The sequence below is a fragment of the Castanea sativa genome, chromosome 8 (genome assembly GCF_040712315.1).
Source record: "Castanea sativa cultivar Marrone di Chiusa Pesio chromosome 8, ASM4071231v1".
Classification (NCBI taxonomy): domain Eukaryota; kingdom Viridiplantae; phylum Streptophyta; class Magnoliopsida; order Fagales; family Fagaceae; genus Castanea; species Castanea sativa.
Genome location: NC_134020.1, coordinates 28,480,222 through 28,506,430, shown reverse-complemented (window position 1 = coordinate 28,506,430; position 26,209 = coordinate 28,480,222). Strand labels below are relative to the sequence as shown.

Here is a 26,209-nt window from a genome sequence, read left to right as displayed (position 1 = left end):
TACACATTTGCTCAGGGGGAAAAAAAAAACAAAGATACACAAACATAGATCGGAACGATCGGTGCTTGTGGAACGATCGTGAGTCTTGCCTGATCGAAGCTAGGAAGATCTCGGATCTGATCGACGCTTGTAGATCGGAGTTAGAGAGATCGGTGCTCGTCGGTTGGGGGTGGGAGGCGAATCGGCGCTTGTGGATCGGAGCTAAGGAGGAGCGAAGGAAAGAGGGAGGCCGAATCAGTGGAGGGCTGAGGCGGCGAGTTGGATCGGCAGTGAGGCAGGCTAGGTGAGGCGGCTGTGATGGAGAGAGTGAGTGAAGGAGAGGAACGGGTGAGACTAAGAGCTGAAAATGTAAAATGGTAAAGGTACCGGTGAGAGTGAGAGTGAGAGTGAGTATGAGTATTAATAAATAATAATAATAAATAATATTATTTTATTAGAATAGAGGTGTAAAATAGATAAACTGATGTAGGTATTTTAGAAATGTGATAGTGTAAAATAGAAAAAGTAGATTTTTAGTGTAAAATAGACGAAATTTTTAAACGGACTGTCTTGGTTGCTCTTAAATAGTTTAAAACAAAGAGTGTAGAGTTTATGACTTTAAGTGACTAAGCGTTAGAGAGAGAAAGAGAGAGAGAGTAAGACAACAACTCAGTGAGTGCGAAAGAGAAAGTGAGAAACTAAGACTAAGAGAGAGACTTACTAATCAGCGGTGGGTGCGAGGTGATCTCAAGCTGCCGATTTATGGCTTAAGCCGCAGTGATATACCAAATTGAGCGAGAAAAACAGAGAATAGAAATTGAGTTAGAACGACCATGGTGGAGTTTAGGGTTAATTTTGAGGAGGATTAATCACTAGATTCACTACACATGGAGTTGCCATGTGTGATTTTCTTTTTCTTTTTCTTGTTCTTTTTCTTTTTTTTTTTTTTTTTTCCCTGTTTTTGGCCTAGTTGTGTAATGGATGTGTCATGACCATGTCTGTGGTGTATCCAAATTTAAAATAATAAAAAAATATAAAATAAAAAAGATTTTGGATCTCTGGATACATGACACATTTGTGTTTGTGTCAACGCTATGTCCGTGTCAAACACTGGTACATTGGCAATATTGTTGTGTCAGTGCTTCCCCAACATAAAGCACTTCAGGGCTTACCTCATGAAGTGACCATAAGAGATTCTCCATCATTAATATTAGGCGCGCTCATCTTGTTCCCAGGTCAAACTTAGGTAAGTCAATTATGGTGCCAAGACCCAGTGGTGCTTCCCTTAGGGATGGAGAATTTGGGCTCCCAAATTATTTGTTGGTGGGTTCCCTTGCACTCCTACTAGATGTTGCCTTAAACACTGCCTTGACAACCCAACTCTCTCTCTTTCTTTGTCACTAGTCCAACCCCAACCCTCTTTGATTTCTCCTATCACTCTCCTTTCTGCACTCCTTCACTTTCACCCTCCTTTATGTTTGCCAACCACCTTCCCATTCATTCTATCTTCCTTTTTATAGCCTCCCCTTAATGGAGATCCAAATCATTACTTTTGCATCAATTCTCATGCAATTCCACTTCTGCCCAGAATCCCAAGGAAACTAATTCCTTTTGAGATTCTTTTGAAACTTGTACCTAACACTAAATAGTGATCGGTAGCGAATTTCACCAAGGCACTAACTGTGCTCAGGAGACCAACCTTAATCTTGACTGTTCCCTCGTCAACTATCATTGGCCTATTAGTCAGCATTGGGCCTAACTCGGCCCAAATATGGTAAGTTTTCCCCCAAGTGCCAATCTTATACCTTGTACTTTTGTCATAGTACTGTGCCTACCTAAGCGAGGCTAGGCTAGTCTTGGTTACCTAGGTCAGTCTTGGTTACATGGGCCGGCCTTGGTTACCGACCTCAGGTCCCTACACCAACAATATATATATATATATATATACAGAGAGAGAGAGAGAGAGAGAGAGAGAGAGAGAGACCTCATGTGGGAAAGCATGAGGTTCTACTAAGTGGTGCATTCCAAGCAAAGAGAATTGAAATGAAAAATTATCAAGTGTCACATTAGGGATAAGAACAAATTAAATATTAAATATTTGTTTTATTTGGTTTAATGTTTCAAGACTTTTTTAATTATAAAGTAAATATTCTTTATATCTTTTGGTTTAATGTTTCAAGATTATTCCTCCCTCACATATACATACAAAATTCTTTGCATTTTAATTCACTATTTTCACCCCTTGCACTTCTACTCCTTTATATATACCTACCCATAACCCTTCATATCATCTCATGTCAAATACAATACAACAGACCAAAAATAATTTCATTTACCTTCAATCTTTCGATGATACCTACCTAGTTTTTTCATTCTTGTCTCATCTAATCCTAACCCATATGAGTTAGCTACAACCAAGGAAGGGAGGTATGCATTTTATATTGAGTGATTAATTGTGGGTGTTTGGGATGTGTATTTTGTTTTAGAATTAAAGAGAAAGAGAAAGAATCATTTTATATCAACTTTTATTTTACAATATTCCTCCAAAGTTGTTTTTTTATTTCTCATTACTTAAACTGAATAATTATAATGGATATGTACGTGCAATTTATAATTGTTTCTTTTTACGATAAACTCATTACTAACAAAATTCTATAACAATTATGTTATAATATATGTACAAAATTATCAAAAATTATTTTCCATAAAATATTACAATATCATCCATGCATCACACGTGCAATTTACTAATTATGATATAAAGGCAAATGAACACACAGAGTGCATGTCGAGCACCTTTTGCTGCCTATCCTTTTTGCCCTTGACTACTGCAGCCTTTCTTGCCTGGAATAGCCTATATTAGATGTAATGCAAGGTTAAACATCTAATAACAATCTAGAAGCAACTGCCAAGGAGTGTAATTTCAAGTAATTAATTAGATCTTCCATGAAAAAATGTTAGGATCAAATTGACATCAGATTTGGATCCAAAGACCAAACTAACAAAGAACAAACACACATTCAAACCCAAATATATAGCATCTATGTCGTAAAGTTTCTATACCTTCACACACCCATACGAGGTCTAAGTTTGCACTATAAATCCCAGCAAGGTGGGTCACTAGTTAGTTTTTGTTATCTTATTACCGACAACACATACTCTACAGTCTAGACTTTCAAAGATTTAATTTTCATTTTTCAATATAATAATATTCACCACCATTCTAGTTCAAGATTGTGGTGCTACTGCCTATTTGTCAAATATTATGTAAATGTAAATATCCAATGCAGATTTTGATGTATAAAAAGCCAAGCACATAGTAGCTAACTGATGAAAGCATCTAAGTAGTAAGGCCCCCCCCTTTACACCTCCAAAATCACTAGTATTTCTTTGGATGGAAGCATATAAAATAAAATATGTCAAGTACATCGACTTCACCAACTTCTACTCCCACCCCTATGCCTCTCCCCCAAAACCTTCAATCCTTGTTGCCTTCTAGTTTATATTCCCAAATCATAAGGATCACATTCTAAGTGTTTGCATATGAATTTTGGTGTATCTACATGTGTGTGATGAAATGGTATAGGAAGAGTTGAGTAGCATACTGAAGAGCACCACCTGCAACCTCAGATACAAACTGATGTGTTGTTGTTTAGTTTTATGCTAGGCTGGTCTATGATCACAATGTGCAAAAATATTTTTAAAGACAGTTTATTTTTAAAGATAAAGTTAGGGGGTTCATCAACCCCCTGAAGATCACATAACACCGCCCCCACTTGTGTGCTGTATTTAGAAATTGCATATGTAGCTTCTTAGTCTTTTTCTTTTTTCTTTTTTTTTTTTTGGTAAACTGCAATATTATATAGCAGACAGAGACAAGGCGTCTTCCTTACAAACATAGGCCAGAGAGGCTGGGAGGTTGCCAGAAACAAAACAAAAAGAAACTAAGGAAGCTTCTTAGTATTAGCCACCTGTAATGTTTTGAGTAAAAATCTTATTCAAAACAAAACAAAACAAAAAAAAAAAACAATTTCTCGATTGTGTTTTAAATGGTGAGAATGACATATCATCAAAAATCATCTTTCTGGTTTTAGTTTGTAATTAGAGAAAGATTATTATGACCCGCTGGAGTCCATCCCTCTCACATCAAGTTGAATTTGGACCTTTTCTTCTTTCTTTTTTTTCTTTTTTTTTTTCGGCTAAAATGTTGGACTTGGACCTTGTTCTTACAATACAATAATTTTGACATGAAATATTTGGGGACAAAAGGAAAACCACCATTTTCTAGGAGTTTGACTTTGACATTTCAAACAGAGCCTGTATTTATAGGAATATACATTTTCCCAGTTTTTTCAATGGCGACTGGGCTTACATCACTTCCTTTTCTAGTTACTCTCTACTACATCCATAAGATTCCATTGATGCTTGCTCAAAATGACCAGTTCATCTACAATGGCTTCCATCAAGCAAATCTGCATCTAGATGGAACCGCTCAAATCCACCCCAATGGTCTATTGCAACTCACCAACAATTCAGAAATACAACTTGGTTATGCTTTCTACCAACTTCCTCTAAAATTCAACACTTCTTCGGGTTTAACTCAGTCTCTTTCATTTTCCACAAACTTTGTATTTGCAATAGTTCCTGCAACACCATCTAAAGATGGCCACGGAATTGCCTTCGCCATCAGTCCCTCATGGAAATTCACCAATGTTGTAGCCAGCAATTATCTAGGACTCTTGAATGCCTCAAATAATGGCCTTTCAACAAACCACTTATTAGCCATTGAGCTTGAAACTATAGAGGGTCAAGAATTTCAAGATATAGACAACAACCATGTGGGAATCAATGTGAACAGCCTGAAATCCATTGAATCAGCTACTGCAACCTACTTTTCTGATCAAGAAAGAAAGAATATAAGCTTGGAGCTAGTAAGTGGCAACCCAATGCATCTTTGGATAGACTACAATGAAACAGAAAAACTGCTGAAGGTAACACTAGCCCCGACCAGCATCCCAAAACCAAATCGGCCTCTCTTGTCAACACACATCGATATGTCCCAAATTCTCTTGGAATCCATGTTTGTTGGTTTCTCTGCAGCCACAGTTACAAGTGACCACTACATTCTTGGATGGAGCTTTAATAAAAGTGGACAAGCACAAAGCCTCGATGTTTCGAAGCTTCCTCAACCTCCCCAACAGAGGAAAAGTAAAGATAAACAGGGACAAATTATCATGATTTTGATCATAGCAGTAGTGGTTGTACTGATATTGGTTACTGGAGCTATTTTCATTTTGAGGAGGAAGAAAGATGCAGAAATACTAGAAGATTGGGAACATTAGTATGGTCCTCACAGGTTCAGCTACAAGAATCTCTACAAATCAACCAAATGTTTCTCAAACAAAGAGCTTCTTGGAGAAGGCGGATTTGGAAAGGTTTATAAAGGAACACTTTGTTCTTCCAATATACAGATTGCAGTCAACAAAGTCTCCCATGATTCCAAACAAGGGATGAAGGAATTTGTGGCTGAGATCATTAGCATGGGTAGGCTGAGGCATAGGAACTTGGTGCAGCTCCTAGGATATTGCCGGCGAAAGGGTGAACTCCTCTTGGTCTATGATTATATGCCCAATGGAAGCCTTAACAAGTTCTTATATGGCAATGAAAAACCAAAACTTAACTGGCTTCAATGATTTCAAATCCTCAAAGGAGTAGTATCTGGCCTTCTCTACCTCCATGAAGAGTAGGAACAAGTTGTTCTACATAGAGATGTAAAAGCAAGCAATGGTCTATTAGATGCCAAATTAAATGGAAGGCTAGGAGATTTTGGCCTTGCTAGATTATGCGACCATGGTACCAATCCCCAAACCACCAATGTAGCTGGAACTGGGGGTTATTTGGCTCCTAAGCTTACTAGAACAGGAAGGGCAATCACTTGCACTGATGTGTTTGCTTTTGGGGCTTTCGTGCTGGAGGTGGCTTGTGGAAGAAAGCCTACAGAGCCACAAGGACAACCTGAAGAGGTAATTTTGGTTGTGGGTCTTCGAGTGTTGGAGAAAAGGAGCCATCCTTGATGCTAGTGATCCTAGATTGGAAAGTAATTATGTGGTGGAGGAAATGAAGTCGGTTTTGAAACTAGGCTTGCTTTGCTCACACTCAACGCCAGCAGCCAGGCCTAGCATGAAGCAAGTGATGCAGTCTTTAAATGGCAACGCTGATCTGCCAGAATTACCACATGAAAGTGCTTGTTTTGGTAACTTTACACGTGTTGAAGAATCTGAGATCTTGTTGTCAATTCCTCAATCATTTGGCAAGCATTTGTCGCCCTCCTCTAGCACAGATTCAATCCTCAAGTGTGGTCGTTGAATTACTTGCATATCATGCTATGGGTAGACAAGATCATGGACCTATGCTCAGGACCAAATCAACCAGTGGCACACAGAGACATTGTCTTCGGGGGTGGAGAGAGGATAAAAAGGAACTCATGAATAATATGATGTATACAGTCTTTCCCTTAATGTAGAATCTGATATTATCAGTATGTAACAATATAAAATATACTATTAGTAGGAATCTACTTGAGCTCTGAGTAGTACTACAATTAGATTAATTCAGTAGTTGCAAGCTTTATAGATCAAAATTAATGAAGTGAGTTGCAGAAACGAGATTGGGTCGCTCATCAAATTTTAGAACGTAGCAAACCTGCGGCCAGCAATCAATTTGTATGAAAATTAATGATTGCCTTCAAAAATTAGCTAGTTGTACAGTTTATACTGAATTGCAGTGGCAAAACGGGATATAAAGAAGTTGGAGTGGCATCAGAAAAAAGTTCTCTGCTTAAAATAATAAAAGAAAAAAGAAAAAGAGAGTACTAAATACACAGATCAACAAGTTTACCTAATTGGAAGCCAATCTCTACACTTGCATACTTCAACCCGGTGAACTTATTCATTACCGTGGCACACCATGAGGATCACTGCTCTTACATATTAAAGCATCTAAGAGATTTGCAAGTTCATCCCTATTAAAGATGTATGGATATAGGTATGGTCTCTCTTGTGTGTGTTTGCATGCACACAACACACGCACATGCATGTGTTAAGTTGATTACTCAAAACAGATAAGCCTATTAGAAGCGAATATGTATATCAGAGATGCAGCATGTCAAAATTTCTACCTTACTGCAAGAAATCAGGGGTGCAGACAAATGAAGCTAAGATTAAAAACAAAGTATTAATTATGATAACTATTAAATATTCATGTAAGATAGAGTGAACATCACCCACCTACATAGCAATATTTGTGCAATCCTTAAATAATGTAAAAGAACTTGAAACCCTCTTGTATAGATTCAATCCAAAGTTCATTCATCTCTTGAAGCAGGATCCACCCCAGTTGAAGGGCTATCAGCAAAATAGTCTTGGTGCTTCACATTCACGCCATACTGCTCATCAATAAAAAACAATGGATTACTAACCAAAAAAGGAAAAGTGACCAAGGATCAGGTTCTTGATTATAATGATGACGGAAATACTAATAATAATAACAAAATCAGAGAAATAAATTATAGAACATCTAAATTAGAGACAATATATCAAGAACAATTCCAAACACCAACAAAGAGACATAACTGTCATTCAATTAATTCTACTGCAACTTTCAAACAAATGGATTCAAAGCTGGAACAATAATATTCCATATGCCCTTTGGATATATAATGCTGGTTTGTTTCTCTGTAAGTAATGTCAGGTTAATCTATGTTTCCATGGGTGTTTACCCACAACCCCAATTAGAGACCCAGTAAAATGCCTCACTTTTTTTAATGAATTAAGTGCATAAATTTGTCATATAAAATGTGTCAATTGTTAGTAGCATAGGTTTAATGAAAAATAAAACATTTACCATATGGCTGAAATTTTTTTTTTTTTGGATACGTACCGTATGACTGAAACATATAAGGGGGTGGTCAGATTCACCAAGTGTGGCTGCCCATGGCGGAACAAGGCAGTCGTGTCTTTGTGTATACCCAAGCAACCATGAAATCCATCATACCTCTATTCTTTCATTGGTAAATATCCTCCCCAATCTCTCTCTTCTCCACAAATGTTCATTCCGATACAATTGTTGACAACAATTATAATAAAAGAGTATAGAAAACAAATAAAAAAGAGAGGTGGGTGTGGGGGAGATTGTGATCCCACCACCAACGGGATGCAAGCAGATCTCAATCCCATCACACCAACAGTGAGGTGTTGTGGTGTTGGTTGCAACACTGAGGAAGTGCACAGCAATGAGGCAGAGTAAGGATGGTTAGGTGAGATTGTGATTAATTTGTATTTGGTTGCCAAGACAATGTGAGCAAGGAAAGAATGATTTTTTTTTTTTTTTATCTAGTGATGCCACCTAGGCATTTTGTTTGACACATAGGATAGAAAGTTAACAAAAGTGAACAAGACATAAAGTGTAACCTTTTCAATAGTTTAGGGATGAAAAAAGAACTTTTGATAGTTTAGGGATAGAAAATGAACTTCATGTAAACTTTAAGGACGGAAACAACATTTTTGCCAAAAAAAAACCCTATCCAACATTACAACTGAGTTCTAACTGCAATAAAAAAAAAATTTGTGAACCATCCTTGGCCTTGGCTTAGTTGGTACAAAGGTAGACCAATGCTGCATAAGCATTAGGTTCAAATCTAACAAACCAAAAAATATTGAAAGTTTAATCATCACCCTTCTAGGATTCCCAAGACCAAGTATCATCCTGAAATTCCACCTCATTTTGTGGATTAACTTACAAATCAAATCGATACAGATGTATACAACAAAGAAAGAACAACCATCAGACATAGGATGTGCCAGAATTAAATCATGATCTATCAAAGAAACCCCTCTAAAATTATAATTAGTATATTACATGAAATATTATGAGAGAACATCCTAGCCACCATTTCAAAAGGGGCGACGAAACAAACCTTGATTTCTAAAGATTGTGTGACTCCTCTCATACATGATTTTGATGTATATAAATAAATAAAACACACAATGTATAGAGGGTCATATGAAAGGGTTAGGCTTCTCGCCAAACCAACCCAATTTCTGTAATGAAAGGTCCATATCTCAACTCAAACAATAGGAGATTCTAGAGAATATCGCCACACAGAATTGTGTCTAACCAGACAAAGGAATTAAATAGATACTTCATATTTTTCAATAACTTGATCCAACTTTGAAACTTTTATCCTTACGATGGCATAACTTAAAATTTCTTCTCAACCAATAAAGGATTGAAGACAAGATTAAAATTTTATACTCCTAGAAAACAAATGATCTTTGATGTATTGTCAATAGGATCCAAAGACTTGAGAGTTATAAGCTCAACATCATATTTGACTTTAATAAATCTTCCAAACTACTCTCAGCAATTTCCATCCATGAGTTTCTCCATTCTCCTCAATCAACTCGAATTTTCCTCTTTAGCCTCTTCAAAAATTTCTTTCAAAACATTATTTTGGCCTTCAATCTTAACTTGTTCATCACATTTAACATCTTTGATATTTCTTTCAAAATTGGTTGGACATTATAGAACTCTAAACCTGGCTCTTCACTTAATAAGTGAAAGCCTTAATTCTTGTTATTATTCATACTGTATGAACTAATTGCCATATATTTTGACTTGTATGAAGCAATATTTCATCAAAATCACATGTAAAGAAGAAGTTTACCATCACCTTCCTCATTCTTGGCAATGAATAAATTTTAGGCTTACCTCTTAAAATTTTGAAATATTCTATATCATTCCACCAATATTCCACATCACTCTCAAGCTTGCTTCATACAGGTTGCACCTTGAAATCCTTAAGGATTTTTGCATTATCAAAACAATCCTCTCAAGATCAATGATCAAATATATGAATTATTGGTATGATCTACCATTAAAGCATGAGATATCATTAAAATTAAGAACATGTTGATCAAGAGTTTGGCCATGAGCGCAGAATCTGATACGAAATACCTACCATATTCATGATCTCTTTTGAATTTTAAACATAGATCGATAAGCATGTAGAAAATCTCCTAGAGTCCACAAGTCAATCACTCACCATTAGCATAAATTACCACCTTGAGAGCCTGCACCCCACAATCACTGTCAATAGGGTAGTTTCCTTCATTTCACTTTCCCCATATCAGAATGTCAACAAGTTCTTATACCAATTAATGCAAAATGAAAAATTTCCATTAGGGACTCCTTGAATCCACAAGGAAGAATTTTGGATTCCACCATATGATAAAAAATAAACTAACTAAAATTTGATTGATAATAGACATCTATTCTTGTTTTACAAATTGTAGGCCTATTTAAAGGCTCCATAAAAAAATAAAAATCCACATAAAAACATCACTAAACAAATCCTAAATGATATCATACTGTAAAATGACCCTAATTTGACCAAGAAAGCCTTAGAAACACTTAAAATGAAGCGGGGGAATTACAAAAATTACAAATAATAAAAATAGACTCCTACAATCTGTCATACATCACAAACACACACACACACACACACACATCTTAGGAAATAAATAATAATAATTACAGTAAAACTGGCATATAAATGTCATAAAACTCTTCAATGCTTACCTCACGAAGTGATCTTGAGAGGTCCTCCATTGTCAATATTAGGCGCTTATCCTGTTCCCAAGAAAAACTTAGGCAAGCCAGCAATAGTCATGATATAAAGGCAAATGAACACAAAGAGTGCATGCAGAGCACCTTTTGCTGCTTATCCCTTTTGTCCTTTACAACTGCTGCCTGTCTTGCCTTGCATTGCCTATATTAGATGTCATACAAGGTTAAACATCAAATAAAAAACTAGAAAAGCAACTGCCAAGGACTGGAATTTCAAGTTGTTAGTATTGAGGATGACCTATAGCTCTTCCATGAAAAAATTTTAGGATCAAATTGACATCTAAATTGGATCCAAACTAACACAGAAAACTGTTAGAAAACACACAGATTAAAAGCCAGATATACAGCATCTATGTCACAAAGCTTATATTCCTTCACACACCCATACGAGGTCTAAGTTGGGTCACCAGTTGGTTTTTATTATCTGATTACGGACAACATATACACAGACTTTCAAAAGTTTAATTTTAATTTTTTAATAAAATAATATTCACCACCCATTTTAGTTCAAGGATGTGTTATTTGTCAATTAGTATGTAGATATTCAATGCAGACATTGAAATAGCTGATTGAAGTATAAGAAGCCAAGCATGTAAGCATCTAAGTAGTAAGCCCAACTCCACTTTGCATCTTTGAAATTACTGGTGTTTTAATACTTGTTGCATTACAGTTTGTATTCCCAAATCATAGAAAAGGATCATATTTTTTTGTTTTTGAGTTTGAAAACATATATTGGTGTACCGTGTATCTACATGTATGTGCATGACTGTATCTATATGATGAAATGGTATAAGAAGAGTCGAGTAGCGTACTGAAGAGCATCACTTGCAACCTCAGATACAAACTTTTGCGTAGCAACAGCTACCAGCCTAATTCTGCAAAAATAAAAGCCAAATAAAATTTAATCAGACAAGATAGATATAGCATTAAAAGAAAAACCCAAAAACATATATAAATATAACATCAAAATCCATTCTTTTTTAATGTCTTCATCCAGATTTGAACTTCTCTTTATTTGTATGTTACTCATATTTATAAGAAATTGAACCCACCTCCTCAACCTGAGCTTTAACCAAAACCAAAGTTATAAGAACTTTGAAAGCACACCCCTTAGTTGATTCCCATCAAGATTTGGAACCAAGTACTAAATTTAAAAAAGGAAAAACCAACAAACACTGACAATATTTATTCAAATCCTCAGAAACAGACAAAGAACCTTAACAACATAAATCTTATAATCTATTTCATTTCAGTTTTTATTTGAAAAAATAAATAAATAACACGTACAATCGAACATCGGGACATTGAAATCCACTCTTGGCTAAGTAATGCTCCACCAACTCGTCTGGTATCTGAGAAAGTAAAATTCAATACAAACCCATTAGAATTTTAATATTAAAAAAAAAAACAAACAATAAATTCAAAATTTTTAGAGAGAGAGACAAAAAGAGTTACAGTGGGAGTGTAGTCCATTAAGGAAGCGAGAAAATCAGAGAGCGCAGCGTCATCTTCGTGTCCACCATCGCTCGCTTGCTGTTGCTGATTTTGGTTCATTCTCTCTCTCTCTCTCTCTCTAGCACCAAATCCCCGCCTGCAGCAAACAGAGATTGCTGAACAAATCGTGGGAAATTAAAATGGGGGAAGAAGATTAGATGGGTTCAGGCCCATTCTTTGCTAAACCCAGTAACTCATTATCAGAGCCCATCAAATTCTTGCAGCCTAAACCCACTTCTATACCCAAATTAAGGTAAACGATCTGAACAATTTAAAATAAATTGAAATTTTCAGTAATAAAGTTTTGGGTAAGGATTATGTCAGGTAGTGTTTAGTTGTACTGAACCCAACTGGATGATGCCATGTGTCTACTATTAGACATGTGTTATGATTTGGATGGTGCAATGTAATTGGGCACTAGACTTAATTCAAGTCTTAAAACTTCTAATCAATGTAGTGTGTTAAGCTAGTGGGAGTTGTAACTTTGATAATAGAGTTTCATCTAGAGTTTATGAAAAATATTAAAGTTATTACTAAAGACTTATAGTCTGTCCCATTAATAACATAAGAATTAAATTTTTAATTACTTTTTGTTTGAGTGATGCTACCACTACAACAAACTTTTAAGTATTCAAATGATTTTTTGGAATGTTATAAATTTAGTGAAAATACCATTTTGGCCTTTACATTTTGGGGTTATAGCCAATTTGGTCATTATATTTTTGTAGCAATCAATTTGGTTCCTGTTATTTTCAACTTGTAATAAATTTGGTTTTTACTGTTAACTCACTAACGGAAACTATTTAAGTGACAAATGGTGTGAACAAGTGGCAAACTTGCCGCTGATGTGGCATTAAAATAGTAATAAAAAATGCCATATCAGCATTTGAATAAACAAAAATTAATTTATCAATCTTAATGAAATAAAAAAAGAAAAAAATTAAAAACCAAAAACATGAACCCAGATGATTTTGAACGTGAACCTAGATCTAGAAACACAAATCTCCATAAACTAAACCCAGATCTTAACCACAACAAAAAACCAAACTGACAATATCTCAATTCATTCTCTCACAACTTTCGTTCCATTCCACGAAGCCCAAAACCATAGCCATAAAGCCAAAAACCCAAACTCACAAGTCACAATATCTCCGCTCACTTTCTCAACGCTACTGCAAAACTGTTCAACTTCAGTTCATTAACGAAAATTTCATAAATAAAAGAACGCAAAAAAATAAAAATCCCTTCAATATTTTCTATCACTTTCCTTTTCATGTTCCTAACTTTGTCCTTGGAATCATTTATACATTGAGAAAAAAAAATCCTTTTGGAAAATTTTTGTTGGATTTTGTTTTTCCGTCAGTTTCATGAGAAAATCTCAAATGTTCTATGTATTTGAACTGTTTTCGCTGAATTTCAAAGGGGTTTTGTGGATGATTGAGATTTGAATAGGTTCTATATCTAGGTTCACGTTCAAAATCATTTGGGTTCATGTTTTTAGTTTTTGGTTTTTAATTTTATTTCTTTTTTTATTTCATTAAAATTGATAAATTAATTTTTGTTTATTTAAATGTTGATGGAGCATTTTTTATTATTATTTTAATGCCACATCAGCGTCAAGTATACCAACTGTCCACTCCATTTGTCATATAGGTATTTTTCGTTGGTGAGTTAACGGCATAGACCAAATTGATTACAAGTTGAAAATAACACAGACCAAATTGATTGTTACAAAAATGCAAGGATTAAATTGACTGTAACTTCAAAATGTAGGGACCAAAATAATGTTTTCACCTATAAATTTAGATTAATCTTTTAAGTATATATTATTAACTACTAGTCCCTAGCCTACATGGCATTAACGTAGTAACACCCAAAATTGTTTTTGTAGATATACTTGACATTGCACTTCTTTAACGATAGTCTATATTCTTTTCCTTGCTTATGTTTTCGTTTGATTTTAAATCTTCACCGCATTCTAGTATTCCACTAACCTTTAACACTTCGATTGGAGGAGGAAATAGAATAAAAATAATAATTTTAAAATATTCCTTCCATTCTCTCGTTTGAAAGTTTAAATAGAGAGGATGGAAAGATTATTTCTTTATTTAGAAGTTTAAGTGGGATTGTGAAAGGAAATGGAATGGATAGAAGAAAATACTCATTTATTTCCTTTTTTTTTTTTATGGGAATACTCATTTATTTCTATTCCCTCAAAAACTCAAATTTTCATCCCCAAACATTTTTGGAAAGAAACTTAAAAGGCGAAAGTTTGTCTAGCTCTATATATATATATATATATATAATAAAAGTTGGGCTTAAACGCCATGGTTGCGCCAAGTAGCTTCACTAAATTGCAGAATTTTTTTTTTAATTTAAAAAATATATAAAAAATTTCTTCTCCTATAATCTCTAAGTTGATAAAAATCTTAATTTGATTATAATCCATATTCTTTATATAATCCATCTAATCCTTATTTAATCTTAATTTGATTACAATCCAAATTCTTCATCTAATCCTTATTTCTTTACGTGTAGTGTATTATAAAAAAAGCAACAATTTTTTTTTAATTACTACACGGCATGTTCTAATGCATCTTTAATTATAGAATTTTTTTTAGATTTTTAGATTTAAAAATATATATATATATATATATATAATTTTCATCTCCTATAATTTCTATGTTGATAAAAATTTTAATTTGATTACAATCAAAATTCTTCATCAAATCCATCTAATTCTTATTTAATTTTAATTTGATTACAATCCAAATTCTTCATCTAATCCATTTTACAGACAAGTTTAAGTTTATGTAAGACTCTAATTCTATTTGTTTTTATTGACTTATTTGGATAAAGTAACAATAAGTATTGTATCAATTTTTTTATAAAGTAACAATTTTACTTTTAGCCTAATTTAAACGTTAATTTTTGGTTTTTTTTGTGGATAATGTAAGTGCACAATTGTACCTAGACCCAAAAACAAGTGTTGGGCTCGGGTCCAATGAGCTTTATACAATAAAACTTGTAAAGAATGGATTTGAAATCTAGGTTCAGGATGTTGGAAGTTTGATTAACAGACTAGAGTGCTATAATCTAAACAAATGGTAGACTAATATGACAAAGAGACCTCCTCGGACGTAAGCCGAGGACGATATGTGTATATATATTCTCTTTCTATGCCAAAGTTTACAATTCTTAGTTCCTGTTTTCTCTCAGCAGAAAAGTGCAGCCCCCCCCCCCATCTTTCCTCTCTCGTTTCCTTATATATTTCTTCTTCACTGGTTCATCCACGTGTCATACAAATTTTCCCCTTGGATACTTGTCCCATCCACCACCTTCTTGAAGTCTTCAAATAATAGCAGGGAGGGTGAATCCTACTGTTCAGAGGTCATTTCCCCATTAATGCGGCCATGGAGTTAGATGCAAGGCCTTTAATGTGGTGGTAGCAGCTTTTTCCTTAGATATTTCTCACATGTCTCTTCTTCTGAAGGGTGCTAGGATCACCCTCTTACCCACCAGTTCTTCCAGAGTTCTGTCTCTAACCCATTGAGCAAGTCCCAGGGTCATTGTTGGACCTGTCTGAGGAGACACTCCTCCTCGGACAACTCCTCGGACTGCTACAATGCAGATTGACTTGTGGGCCTAGAAGCCCTGATCAAAACAAACTGGTACCAGCCAATCAGGCCTAAAGCCCAAATGTCTATTCAAGAGTTTTTACCCCCCACAATAGCCCCTCAAAACTTTATTTTGCCCCTCCCATCCGAGTAGAGAAATAGAGTTTTGATCCGACCAGCATACCCCCCACACGCTTTGTAAACCACCACGCATGTATGGGTTATTTCGTTCCCTGAAAACTCTTCTGATGCTTCAAAACCCGAAACGCGCGCATTTATGACCGCAAGTTATATCTTGTTCCCCACGTTCAACGGTGAGATGAACATCCAACGGTCCAGGTTGGCTCTGAAAATTTGAGCGGGAGAACTTTAATTTCGAGGCCGCCTCCCGCACGTCAAAACGCCTGGGAACCTGTACCTTCATTCATTCTTTCAGAGATCTATCGCATCTAAGTGTCAATCATCACCTTTTCTCTCCAGAAGCTCATGAAGAATCGTATAACCAACTCCCGTAAGTTTTCGCTTTTCTTTGTTCATTCCTTCTCGGCTTCTATCCTCGGCCACCATTTAAATTCATTTTCTTCCTTTAACTTTCATTTTCGTTCTCACCAAATGGGTAGATTTAAGTGTTTGGTGGATTCTGACGCTGGTATGGAGGGTTTAGGGCCAAGTACCATATTCCCAATGACATAGGCTTGAGATACTGTCCAGTAGGAGCCATAGGTAGTGCTAGGAGAGACGGAGAAGTCATCATTCCCATGATTGCCTTCATAGAAGGTGGGATGACTCTCCCCATGAGAAATGTGACCATTGAATACCTTCGCAACCATAGGTTATGCCCAGACCAGTGCGCACCAAACGTGTTTAGGGTCTTAGGTAGTGTCGACGCTCTGAACGAGCAAATGGGCCTAAACCTCACATGGCACGACGTTGCCTTCATGTACGAGTGCCACAAACTCAAAAATGTAGGATATTACATTAAATCCCGGTCTAGCATAGTTAGACTAATGTCTTGTCTTCCTAAATCCAACAAAGGCATGAAGGACGACTACCTCATCGCCTCAGGAAACTGGTATGACAGTCCTCACTGCCCAGTCGAATGGGGAGAGCCAGGTGTGACTCCTTAGGAGTTAAATTTCTTAACACGTGATTCTATCCCGTTGCCTTTACCGTTTTCAATTCATATTGCACACTATTACTTCTTGTCTTAATGTTTATCACTAATCTGACCATGTTTGTTTTCTCAGATGCCTTTTTTCTTACAGATAAACAACACGTACGTCCACGCCTCAGCCTTTGCAACGTTGCTGACTTGAACCGTGTCCTCCGCTCTGAAGTATTTGTCAGCGAGGACCTACAAGTGAAGGCTGCCCACCTGATAATGGGATACGACCCCATATCAGTGGACTTCCAAGAAATTGAGAACGCAATCATCGCGGGGGATAGGCGACGCAGAAGGATAGACGTGGCAAGACCAGGCTTCCTTTCCAATTGCAAAATTCCCGACAATCCCACCACCATTCTATACACACGACCTATCGCAGCGATTCCCCTCTCAACGCACTCCCAGACAACTGCCGTTCGAGAAGAGCAAGCATCCTCGCAACACTCATTGGACGAAGAGATAGACAATTTTCAACTCGAGGATGTCGAAAGGCCTCGAGGAGATCCATTTGTTATTCTCTCAGACGACGAGCACGCGCCTGTCGAGACTTCGGGGATACAAGGTCTGGTGATTGCCCAGCCTGACTCCAGTTCCGAAGAAGAAGAAGAAACGATGGACACTCTAAAGCAATTGATGCATAAAAGGGGCGCGAGAGTCTCCCAAAAGGGAGCAGGTGGGTCGCAGGTCTCTCCGTCCTTGCCCCCACCCCCTCCTCCCTCCGATCCTAAGCCTCCCGTTGCGGAGCCTAAGAAGAAAAGGAAGAGTGAGGCCGAGGAGGCAGATAGGGAAAGGCAGAAGAAGCTAAAACAATAATAACCCCAGCAACAAAAACCTAGCAAGGGCAAGGGACGTGCCTTTTCAGTAGAAAGCGGGGAGAACAGGAACCTTGCCGAGGTGCGCTGTGCACCGGCTAACTGGTCTCCCGAGCTTATGCTGGACGGGGCACCAATCTCTTGCCAGTCTAACATTAGGGCGTTCCAACAAGGCCATGCTCTCCACCTGGCCAATGCCTTGGAACGTCCCCTTCTTCTGCCCAAAGACATGGAAGCACTAGACAAGATGAACCAGCCTCATCTGTTCCTTTCGCTAAAAAGGGACTTGGCCCTGGTAAGTATTTGAGTTTTATCCTCGCCTTATTTTTCATTACACTTTATTGTAAGAAACATTCTTATGTACTGGAGACTTGTGTTACTAATAGTGCATTCATTTTGATATTTCACCACAGGCCATCCAGGAAGTCTTTGCTGCCGAGAAGTGAGTGGAGGATTCTCAAAAGAAGGCTGGACTTGAACTGGAGCTTAGGCAAGAGACCGAGAAGTCCTTAGGCCAGACCCTTGCGCAGAATGAGAAGCTAACCACGCAGCTGGCGGAGCTAAAAAGGGAAATAGATGGTGCCGAGGCCAGCCTGAGGACAATGAGGACCCAGGTGGAGGGGTAACGCAAGCTTCTTCGTCAAAGGGATGAAGAGTTATCCAAAGCTCAACAAGAACACTCCGACTTGAAGAAGGAGCTTGCCAGGATGAAGGACGAGGCTCGTACCTTCAATGACTCTATGGAGGCCGCGAAGAAGGCCACTTACAAGGAAGGGGTAGTGGTGACAAAAAACCAGCTAACTGAGGAGTTCGTCGGGCTGTACCGAGAGTACTGCCAGCAAGTTTGGGAGGAAGCCTTAAATGTGGCAGGGATTCCCTCAACTTCCGAGTTGAGGAAGCCCGAAAACGTTTGGCTTCCCCTAGACATCCAGGAGATAAAAGACCTTCCTCCTGTCGCCCCTACCCCTGAGACAGCACCTTCCATGCTCCCTCCTAAGATCCCAGAGCCCATTCCTACTCCTACAGAACCTACAAGTTCCAATAAAGAGAAGGAACAGGGTGAAGGTGCTAAGGAGGCTACGAGCCAAAGCGCCGAGCCTAATGTCCCTCCACCTGTGGCAATAGACAAGGGAAAACAAGCACAATCCTCATTCGAAGTAGAGCTAAAACGCACAGAGGCTGCCAGTACAGAGGCTGCCAGCACTTCGGAGCAGAACCTCCCTTCAAAAGCTTAGGGTCTAGGCTAGCTAGGACTTTTCCCTTTTCTTGCTATGTAACAAATTTTTAAATTTTTTGCTTGGAATGTACATTAACAGCAATTAATGACAAACTATTTGGTTTGATTTTCATTTGCCTTCCAATTTTTTTAGTATAATAATGCTCATCAGCACAAAAATGAATGGATGGAACAATTAACACCACTTGCAATATTTCAATTTGTCATGACTTTAAATAGAAGCACACATACTTAGCTTATACCTTGCAAATTATGACCCACGAACAAAGCATATGTGAAACAGCAATATACAATAAAAAACTTAACTTAGAATTTAACTTGGGACATAAAGCAATCTAAGTGTTTCATCAACTCCTCAGCACTAATGTGATATGGTTTTTTGCTGATGTTCTCAAAGTAAAGGGTTTAGAGACCTGACATAACCAAACTTCCTTTCTAGAACAAGTAGAATGCCAATTTTTACAAGACATGTGGTCCGAGGACCATACATGTCCAAGTTTTTATCTAATACTTAGAAATTGCAACTTGAGATGTTAATTTCCCCAAAGTAGAAGGTCTGTGGACCCAACATAACTAAGGTTCTATTTAACACATGATAAGATATCAATTTCCACAAGGTATGTGGTCCGAGGACCATCCATGACCAAGTTTCTGTTTGATACTTAGAAATTGTAACTTGAAATGTTAATTTTCCCAAAGTAGAAAGTCTGTAGACCCGACATAACTAAGGTTTTGTGTAACATATGATAAGATATCAATTTTCATAAGATATGTGGTCCGAGAACTATCCATGACCAAGTTTCTATTTGATACTTAGAAATTGTAACTTGAAATGTTAATTTCTCCAAAGTAGAAGGTCTGTGGACCCGACATAACTAAGGTTCTGTTTAACACATGATAAGATATCAATTTCCACAAGGTATGTGGTCCAAGGACCATCCATGACCAAGTTTCTGTTTGATACTTAGAAATTGTAACTTGAAATGTTAATTTCCCCAAAGTAGAAGGTCTGTGGACTCGACATAATTAAGGTTCTGTTTAACACATCATAAGATATCAATTTCCATAAGGCATGTGGTCCGAGGACCATCCATGACCAAGTTTCTGTTTGATACTTAGAAATTGTAAGAGACAAACCCAAGTACATATTAATAATTTGAACCACGAACAATAAAAGTACTTTTTATTAATAATAATACCTTCGTAGGTTGTTTACATTCCAGGGGCGTTGTACAATTTTTTTCATCTAGATCAGCTAGTCAATATGATCATATGCTTGCTACAGAGATGATCCGATAGGGCCCTTCCCAATTTGGTCCTAGCTTTCCCTATGCTGGGTTTTTGGCAGTACCCACAACTTTTCTTAACACCAGATCCCCAGGCGCTAGTGGCCTTAGCTTCACATGGGCGTCATACCCTCGTTTAAGCTTCTACTGATAATAAGCCATTTGGACCATAGCGGCCTTTCGTCGTTCCTCAACCAAATCCAGGCCTTTCTCCAAGAGACCATTGTTATTTTCTAGGCTAAAAGAACTCGTCCTTAGCGTGGGGAAACCAGATTCTAAAGGTATCACCGCCTCGGCCCCATAAGTCATAGAGAATGGTGTTTCTCCAGTGGATCTGTGCGGCGTAGTCCGATACGTCCATAAAACATGTGGTAGCTCCTCTACCCATCTACCCTTTGTGTCATCCAGTCTCTTCTTGAGTCCACTGACTATGACTTTGTTAACGGTCTCGGCCTGCCCATTTCCCTAAGGATAAGCTAGGGTGGAGTATCTGTTTGCGATGCCCATGTCACTACAATACTTCCTGAAAACTCTATTATCAAATTGAACGCCATTATCTGAAATAAGTGTGTGGGGTACCCCAAATCTAGTGATAATATTCTTCCAGATAAACTTCTTGGAGTCGATATCCCTAATATTTGCTAAGGGCTCAGCTTCGACCCACTTGGTGAAGTAGTCGGTTCCCACGAGTAGCCACCTTTTGTTTCCCACAGCCCTCGGAAAATGCCCTACTATATCCAATCCCCATTGAGCGAAAGGCCAAGAACTGGACAAAGGATTAAGGACTCCCCCAGGCTGATGAATGTTGGGAGCGAGCCTTTGGCATTAGTCACACTTTCTCACGTAGTCTTGAGCTTCCCTTTGCATATTAGGCCACCAATATCCCTGAGTCAGAGCCCTATGGGCTAAGGACCTTCCCCCAATATGGCTTCCGCAAATTCCCTCATGCAATTTTTCCAAAAGTGCCTCCGTTGACTCAGGGTGTACACATAACAAGCATGGTCCGGAGAAGGAACGTTTCTACAATTTCTGATCCTCGGACAACTAGAAACGAGGCGCCTTTCGACGAATCTTATCTGCTTCAGACTTGTCCTCTAGAAGAATGTCGTTTTTTAGAAAAGATACCACAGGGTCGATCCAACTAGGTCTGGGCCTTATCAGATGGATACGAACGGCACTTGCAGTGGTCAGAGTTGGTTCTAGCAAGTCTTCAATGAGGATAATCCTAGGCAAACATTGAGCCGAGGGTGTTGCCAAAGTGGCCAAAGAGTCTGCATGTGTGTTTCCACTTCTAGAAACGTGAGAAAAAATAAAAGAATCAAACTCGGATTGTAAATAACTGACCTGGGTCAGGTACTCTTGCATTCTTGGATTCCTAGCTTCCATCGTCCCCGTCACTTGGCCTATAACTAACTAAGAATCCGAAAACATATGAACTTCCTTTCCCCCCATTCTACGTACCATATTTATACCAACCAAGACCGCTTCGTACTCGGCCTCATTATTAGTGGCCGAGAACACCAACCTCAATGATTTTTCAAAGACAATTCCCTCAAGGGACACCAAATCAAGTCCAACCCCAGACCCCCTTTGGTTGGCTGCCCCATCAACATACACGTTCCAAATTAGTGGTCATTTGCTTGTGATCATGCCAATTGATTTTTCATCCATGTGTGATTCCTTCGCAGTTTTTTCTAATGATGGTTCGACGAACTCTGCCACCAGATCCGCGAGAACTTGGCTTTTCACTAAGGTGCGTGCCATGTATTTGATATCAAAAGCTCCCAAAATAGTTCCCCACTTCGCTACCTTCCCCGAATAGTCAGCACTTCGCAATATTGACTTAAGAGGCAGTTAGGTCAAAACCACCACAGTATGGGACTGGAAATAGTGAAGAAGCTTCCGCGCGGCATGGACTACAGCCAGAATTGCCTTCTCTAAAGGCAAATAACGCACTTCAGCTTCATTTAAGGATTTGCTGACATAATAGACCGGTCTCTGTACCCCGTCGTCGTCCCTTATAAGGACCAGGCTGACTGCATGGACGGCCACAGCTAGGTATGCAAACAGGATTTCATCAACCTCCGGCCGAGACATAATGGGTGGCCGGGAAAGATATTCCTTACGTTGCATGAAAGCTAAAGCACATTCATCGGTCCACTGGAATCCTTTCCATTTATTCAACAGTTGGAAAAAAGGTCTGCACCTGTCAGTTGAGCGAGAGATAAACCTACTAAGAGCGGCGGTCATCCCGGTCAACTTCTGAACTTCGAGGTGGCTGTAAGCCTTGGATGACTTTAACCTACGCTGGGTTCACCTCTATCCCTCTATGAGTCACCATGTAGCCCAGAAACTTTCTGGAACCCACCCCAAAAGAACACTTTGAAGCGTTAAGGCGCAGCTTGTACTTCCTAAGTATTTGAAAGGTGTCGTCGAGATCTTTTACATGCATAGGCACTGCCTTACTCTTTACTACCATATCATCCACATATACCTCAATGGTATTTCCAAGTTGCAATTCAAACATTCTGGTCATCATCCTTTGGTAAGTAGCCCCGGCATTTTTCAACCCGAACGGCATTACTTTATAGTGATAGTTCCCTGTTAGAGTAATGAAAGCAGTCTTCTCCTGATCACTCGCCGCCAATGGAATTTAGTGATAACATTGGAAGGCATCTGAAAAGCTCATCCGAGGATGCACGACCGTAGCATCCACAAGCTGATCGATGCGTGGCATCGGGAACGAGTCCTCTGGGCAGGCTTTGTTTAGGTCTGTAAAGTCCATACATACTCTTTACTTACCATTCTTCTTTTTCCTCATGATTGTGTGCGCCAACCATTTTGGGTAAAAAAATTCTTTAATAGCACCAGCCCTTTTGAGCTTAAGCACCTCTTCTTTGACAGCCTCAGAATGCTCTTTGAAGGATCGTTGAGGTGGTTTCCTCCTAGGAACAACAACAAGGTTGACGTTCAAATGATGACAAATGAAGATTGGGTCAACCCCCAGGGCCTCATAAGGATCTCAAGCGAAGACATCTATATTGTCTTTCAAAAACTTGACTAGTTCCATTTTCTCCTGGTGTGGTAACCGTATCCCCACTTGAAAGAACCTCTCGGGATCATCGGCTATTAGAAACCTCTCCAAATCTTCACACATAGCTTCCTCTGCTGTCACCGCATTGGGCACATCCAGAGTTGTTAATTGCTATAAGTCCTTTATAACCGAGGCAGAGGCCGAGGACTCTGATTTGGCTTGATGCAGTACTGCCGCCGATATGCATTGCCTTGCCACTGCTTAGCTGCCAAGAATTTCTTCGATGAGTCCCCCCGAAGGGAATTTTACTTTAACATGCAAAGTTGAGGAGACAGCACCCAAAACGTGCAACCAAGGCCTGGCAAGGATGGCCGTGTATGGGGAATATGCGTCAACCACAATAAAATCCACCTCGATTGTTTCTAAGCCAGACTGTACAGGCAATCGAATCTGTCCCTTTGGTATGACAGACTTCCCTTCGAAGCTTATCAGTGGGGAGTTATAAGGAGTGAGATCCTCCAGTTTTAACCTTAGCGCCTTAAATAAGTCAAGATACATAATATCCGTGCCGCTGCCTTGATCGATCATCACCCTTTTGACGTCGTAATTCCCTATCCTTAAAGTGACCATCAGGGCATCATCATGGGGTTGGATGGTCCCAACCTTATCCTCCTCCGAGAATCCCAAGACAGGCACATTCCCTCTAATTCTCTTCGGCTTCGAGGCTGACTCCTCAGCCTGGAAGTGTGATACCGCCATAACCCTGGTAGGACAGGAACCGGTCTTGCCAGGTGCAGCGAAGATGACATTAATCGTTCCCAAAGGCGGCCGAGATGAGTTGTTCTTTTGATTATTTGAACCTGACTGACTGCCTTGCCCGTTAGGTTGGTACAGGTGCTGCTTCAACTTCCCCTCGCTAACAAGCTGTTCCAGATGGTTCCAGAGGGTCTGACAATTCTCGGTAGTATGACCCACATCCTGATGGTACTGGCAAAAAAGATTCTAATTTCGCTTCGTAAGGTCCCCCGCCATCTTACTGGGTCATTTGAAGTAAGGCTCCTTACGGACTTTCTCCAGTAGTTGGTGCACTAGTTCTCGGAATACAGTATTAACTGCTTGAGGAGTAGCTGAGCCAGACTGCCTAGAGTAATCTCTCCTCGACTTATTGTTGTGGTACCTGTCCAACTTGAAATCCCTTCTCTCCTGCGGGATAACCTTCGCCTTACCCTTACCCTGCTATTGATCTTCCTTAACCCTTTTGTACTCATCAATACGGTCCATGAGGAGACGTACACTCCGTACGAGCTTTTTGGTCAAGGATTTCCTCAAATCATGATCAGTGGGAAGGCCCACTTTAAAAGTATTAATCGCCACCTCGTCAAAATCTCCATCTATCTCGTTGAACATCCCCCAATACCTGTTGAAGTATGCTTTCAACGTCTCACCCTTCCTCATGGTCATAGATAATAGCGAGTCCAACGATCGAGGAACTCTGCTGCATGTAATGAACCGAGACGAGAATGCCCTAGTAAGTTCCTTGAACGAACCGACAGACCCCAACTTTAGTCCATTGAACTATCTCATAGCAACAGGTCCCAAGCTAGAAGGAAAGACTTTGCACATCAAGGTTTCATTGTGAGAATGCACCGCCATCCTCTAATTAAAGTGGCTCACATGTTCCACCAGGTCTGTCCGGCCATTATAAATGGTGAAGGTGGGCTGGGTGAACCGCCTGAGGAGCTTTCCATTCTCAATCCTGCATGAGAAGGGCGATTTGGAGAGTTGGTGTAATGCTCGGCTCATAGCGTCGTTCCCTAAGCCCCTAGAGGGAAGCTTCCTATGCTTACGACCCGGTAGGTCATCCTCTTTGCAAGAGAAGGTTTCGCTGGGGGGAGTCCTGGACCTTGAACTGTAACTGCTTCCCCGAGATTCTCCTGAAGAAGGATTGGATAGGGGTGAAGCCCGCCTTCGTCTGACACGGCGCAACTTCTTCTTGAGGTGGTCAATCTCCCTCTGCATGGCCTTGGCATCATCCTCATGGGTGGCACTGCCTCCGCCGTGCGTATGACTCGCACCAGGATATACGGTATGAACACTTCCCTCTCGATCCCTCCGGCGCTCAAGACACTCAAAAAGATCTTCGAGCTGTGATTCCTGAGATTCTGCATGATGTGAACCCAAGTCTGCCATGATGTTCCAATTCCTTCAACGCTAGATTTTCCATAGACGGCGCCAATTATAAGTGCACAATTGTACCCAGACCCAAAAACAAGTGTTGGGCTCGAGTCCAATGAGCTTTATACAATAAAACTTGTAGAGAATGGATTTGAAATCTAGGTTCAGGATGTTGGAATTTTGATTAACAGACTAGAGTGCTATAATCTAAACAAATGGTAGACTAATATGACAAAGAGACCTCCTCGGACGTAAGCCGAGGACGATATGTGTATATATATTCTCTTTCTATGCCAAAGTTTACAATTCTTAATTCATGTTTTCTCTCAGTAGAAAAGTGCAGCCCCCCCTATCTTTCCTCTCTCGTTTCCTTATATATTTCTTCTTCACTGGTTCATCCACGTGTCATACAAATCTTCCCCTTGAATACTTGTCCCATCCACCACCTTCTTGAAGTCTTCAAATAATAGCTGGGAGGGTGAATCCTACTGTTCAGAGGTCATTTCCCCATTAATGCGGCCAGGGAGGTAGATGCAGGGCCTTTAATGTGGTGATAGCAGCTTTTTCCTTAGATATTTTTCACATGTCTCTGCTTCTAAAGGGTGTTGTGATCACCCTCTTACCCACCAGTTCTTCCAGAGTTTTGCCTCTAACCCATTGAGCAAGTCCCAGGGTCATTGCTGGACCTGTCCGAGGAAACACTCCTCCTCGGACAACTCCTCGG

At 39.2% G+C, this 26,209-nt stretch overlaps 1 protein-coding gene and 1 pseudogene across 2 annotated transcripts; one reads left to right on the top strand and one right to left on the bottom strand.

The window, feature by feature from the left end:
- Nucleotides 1–2,640: 2,640 nt before the first annotated feature.
- Nucleotides 2,641–12,590, bottom strand: LOC142607425 (transcription initiation factor TFIID subunit 10-like). Of its 2 annotated transcripts, XR_012839322.1 has the most exons (7): nucleotides 12,121–12,397; nucleotides 11,953–12,017; nucleotides 11,478–11,540; nucleotides 10,750–10,807; nucleotides 10,618–10,668; nucleotides 7,266–7,423; nucleotides 2,641–2,833 (listed from the first exon to the last, which is right to left on the bottom strand). XR_012839322.1 is itself a non-coding variant. In XM_075778919.1 (6 exons), exons 1-6 carry the CDS (start codon nucleotides 12,217–12,219, stop codon nucleotides 7,343–7,345), a joined length of 417 nt encoding a protein of 138 aa, XP_075635034.1. In that variant the 5' UTR covers nucleotides 12,220–12,590; the 3' UTR covers nucleotides 7,194–7,342. The 2 variants fall into 2 exon arrangements, 1 of the variants encoding a protein (XP_075635034.1); XM_075778919.1 differs by lacking the exon at nucleotides 2,641–2,833 and having other exon boundaries at nucleotides 7,194–7,423; nucleotides 12,121–12,590.
- On the top strand, nucleotides 4,317–6,345 carry LOC142607424 (L-type lectin-domain containing receptor kinase SIT2-like; annotated as a pseudogene).
- Nucleotides 12,591–26,209: the final 13,619 nt, after the last annotated feature.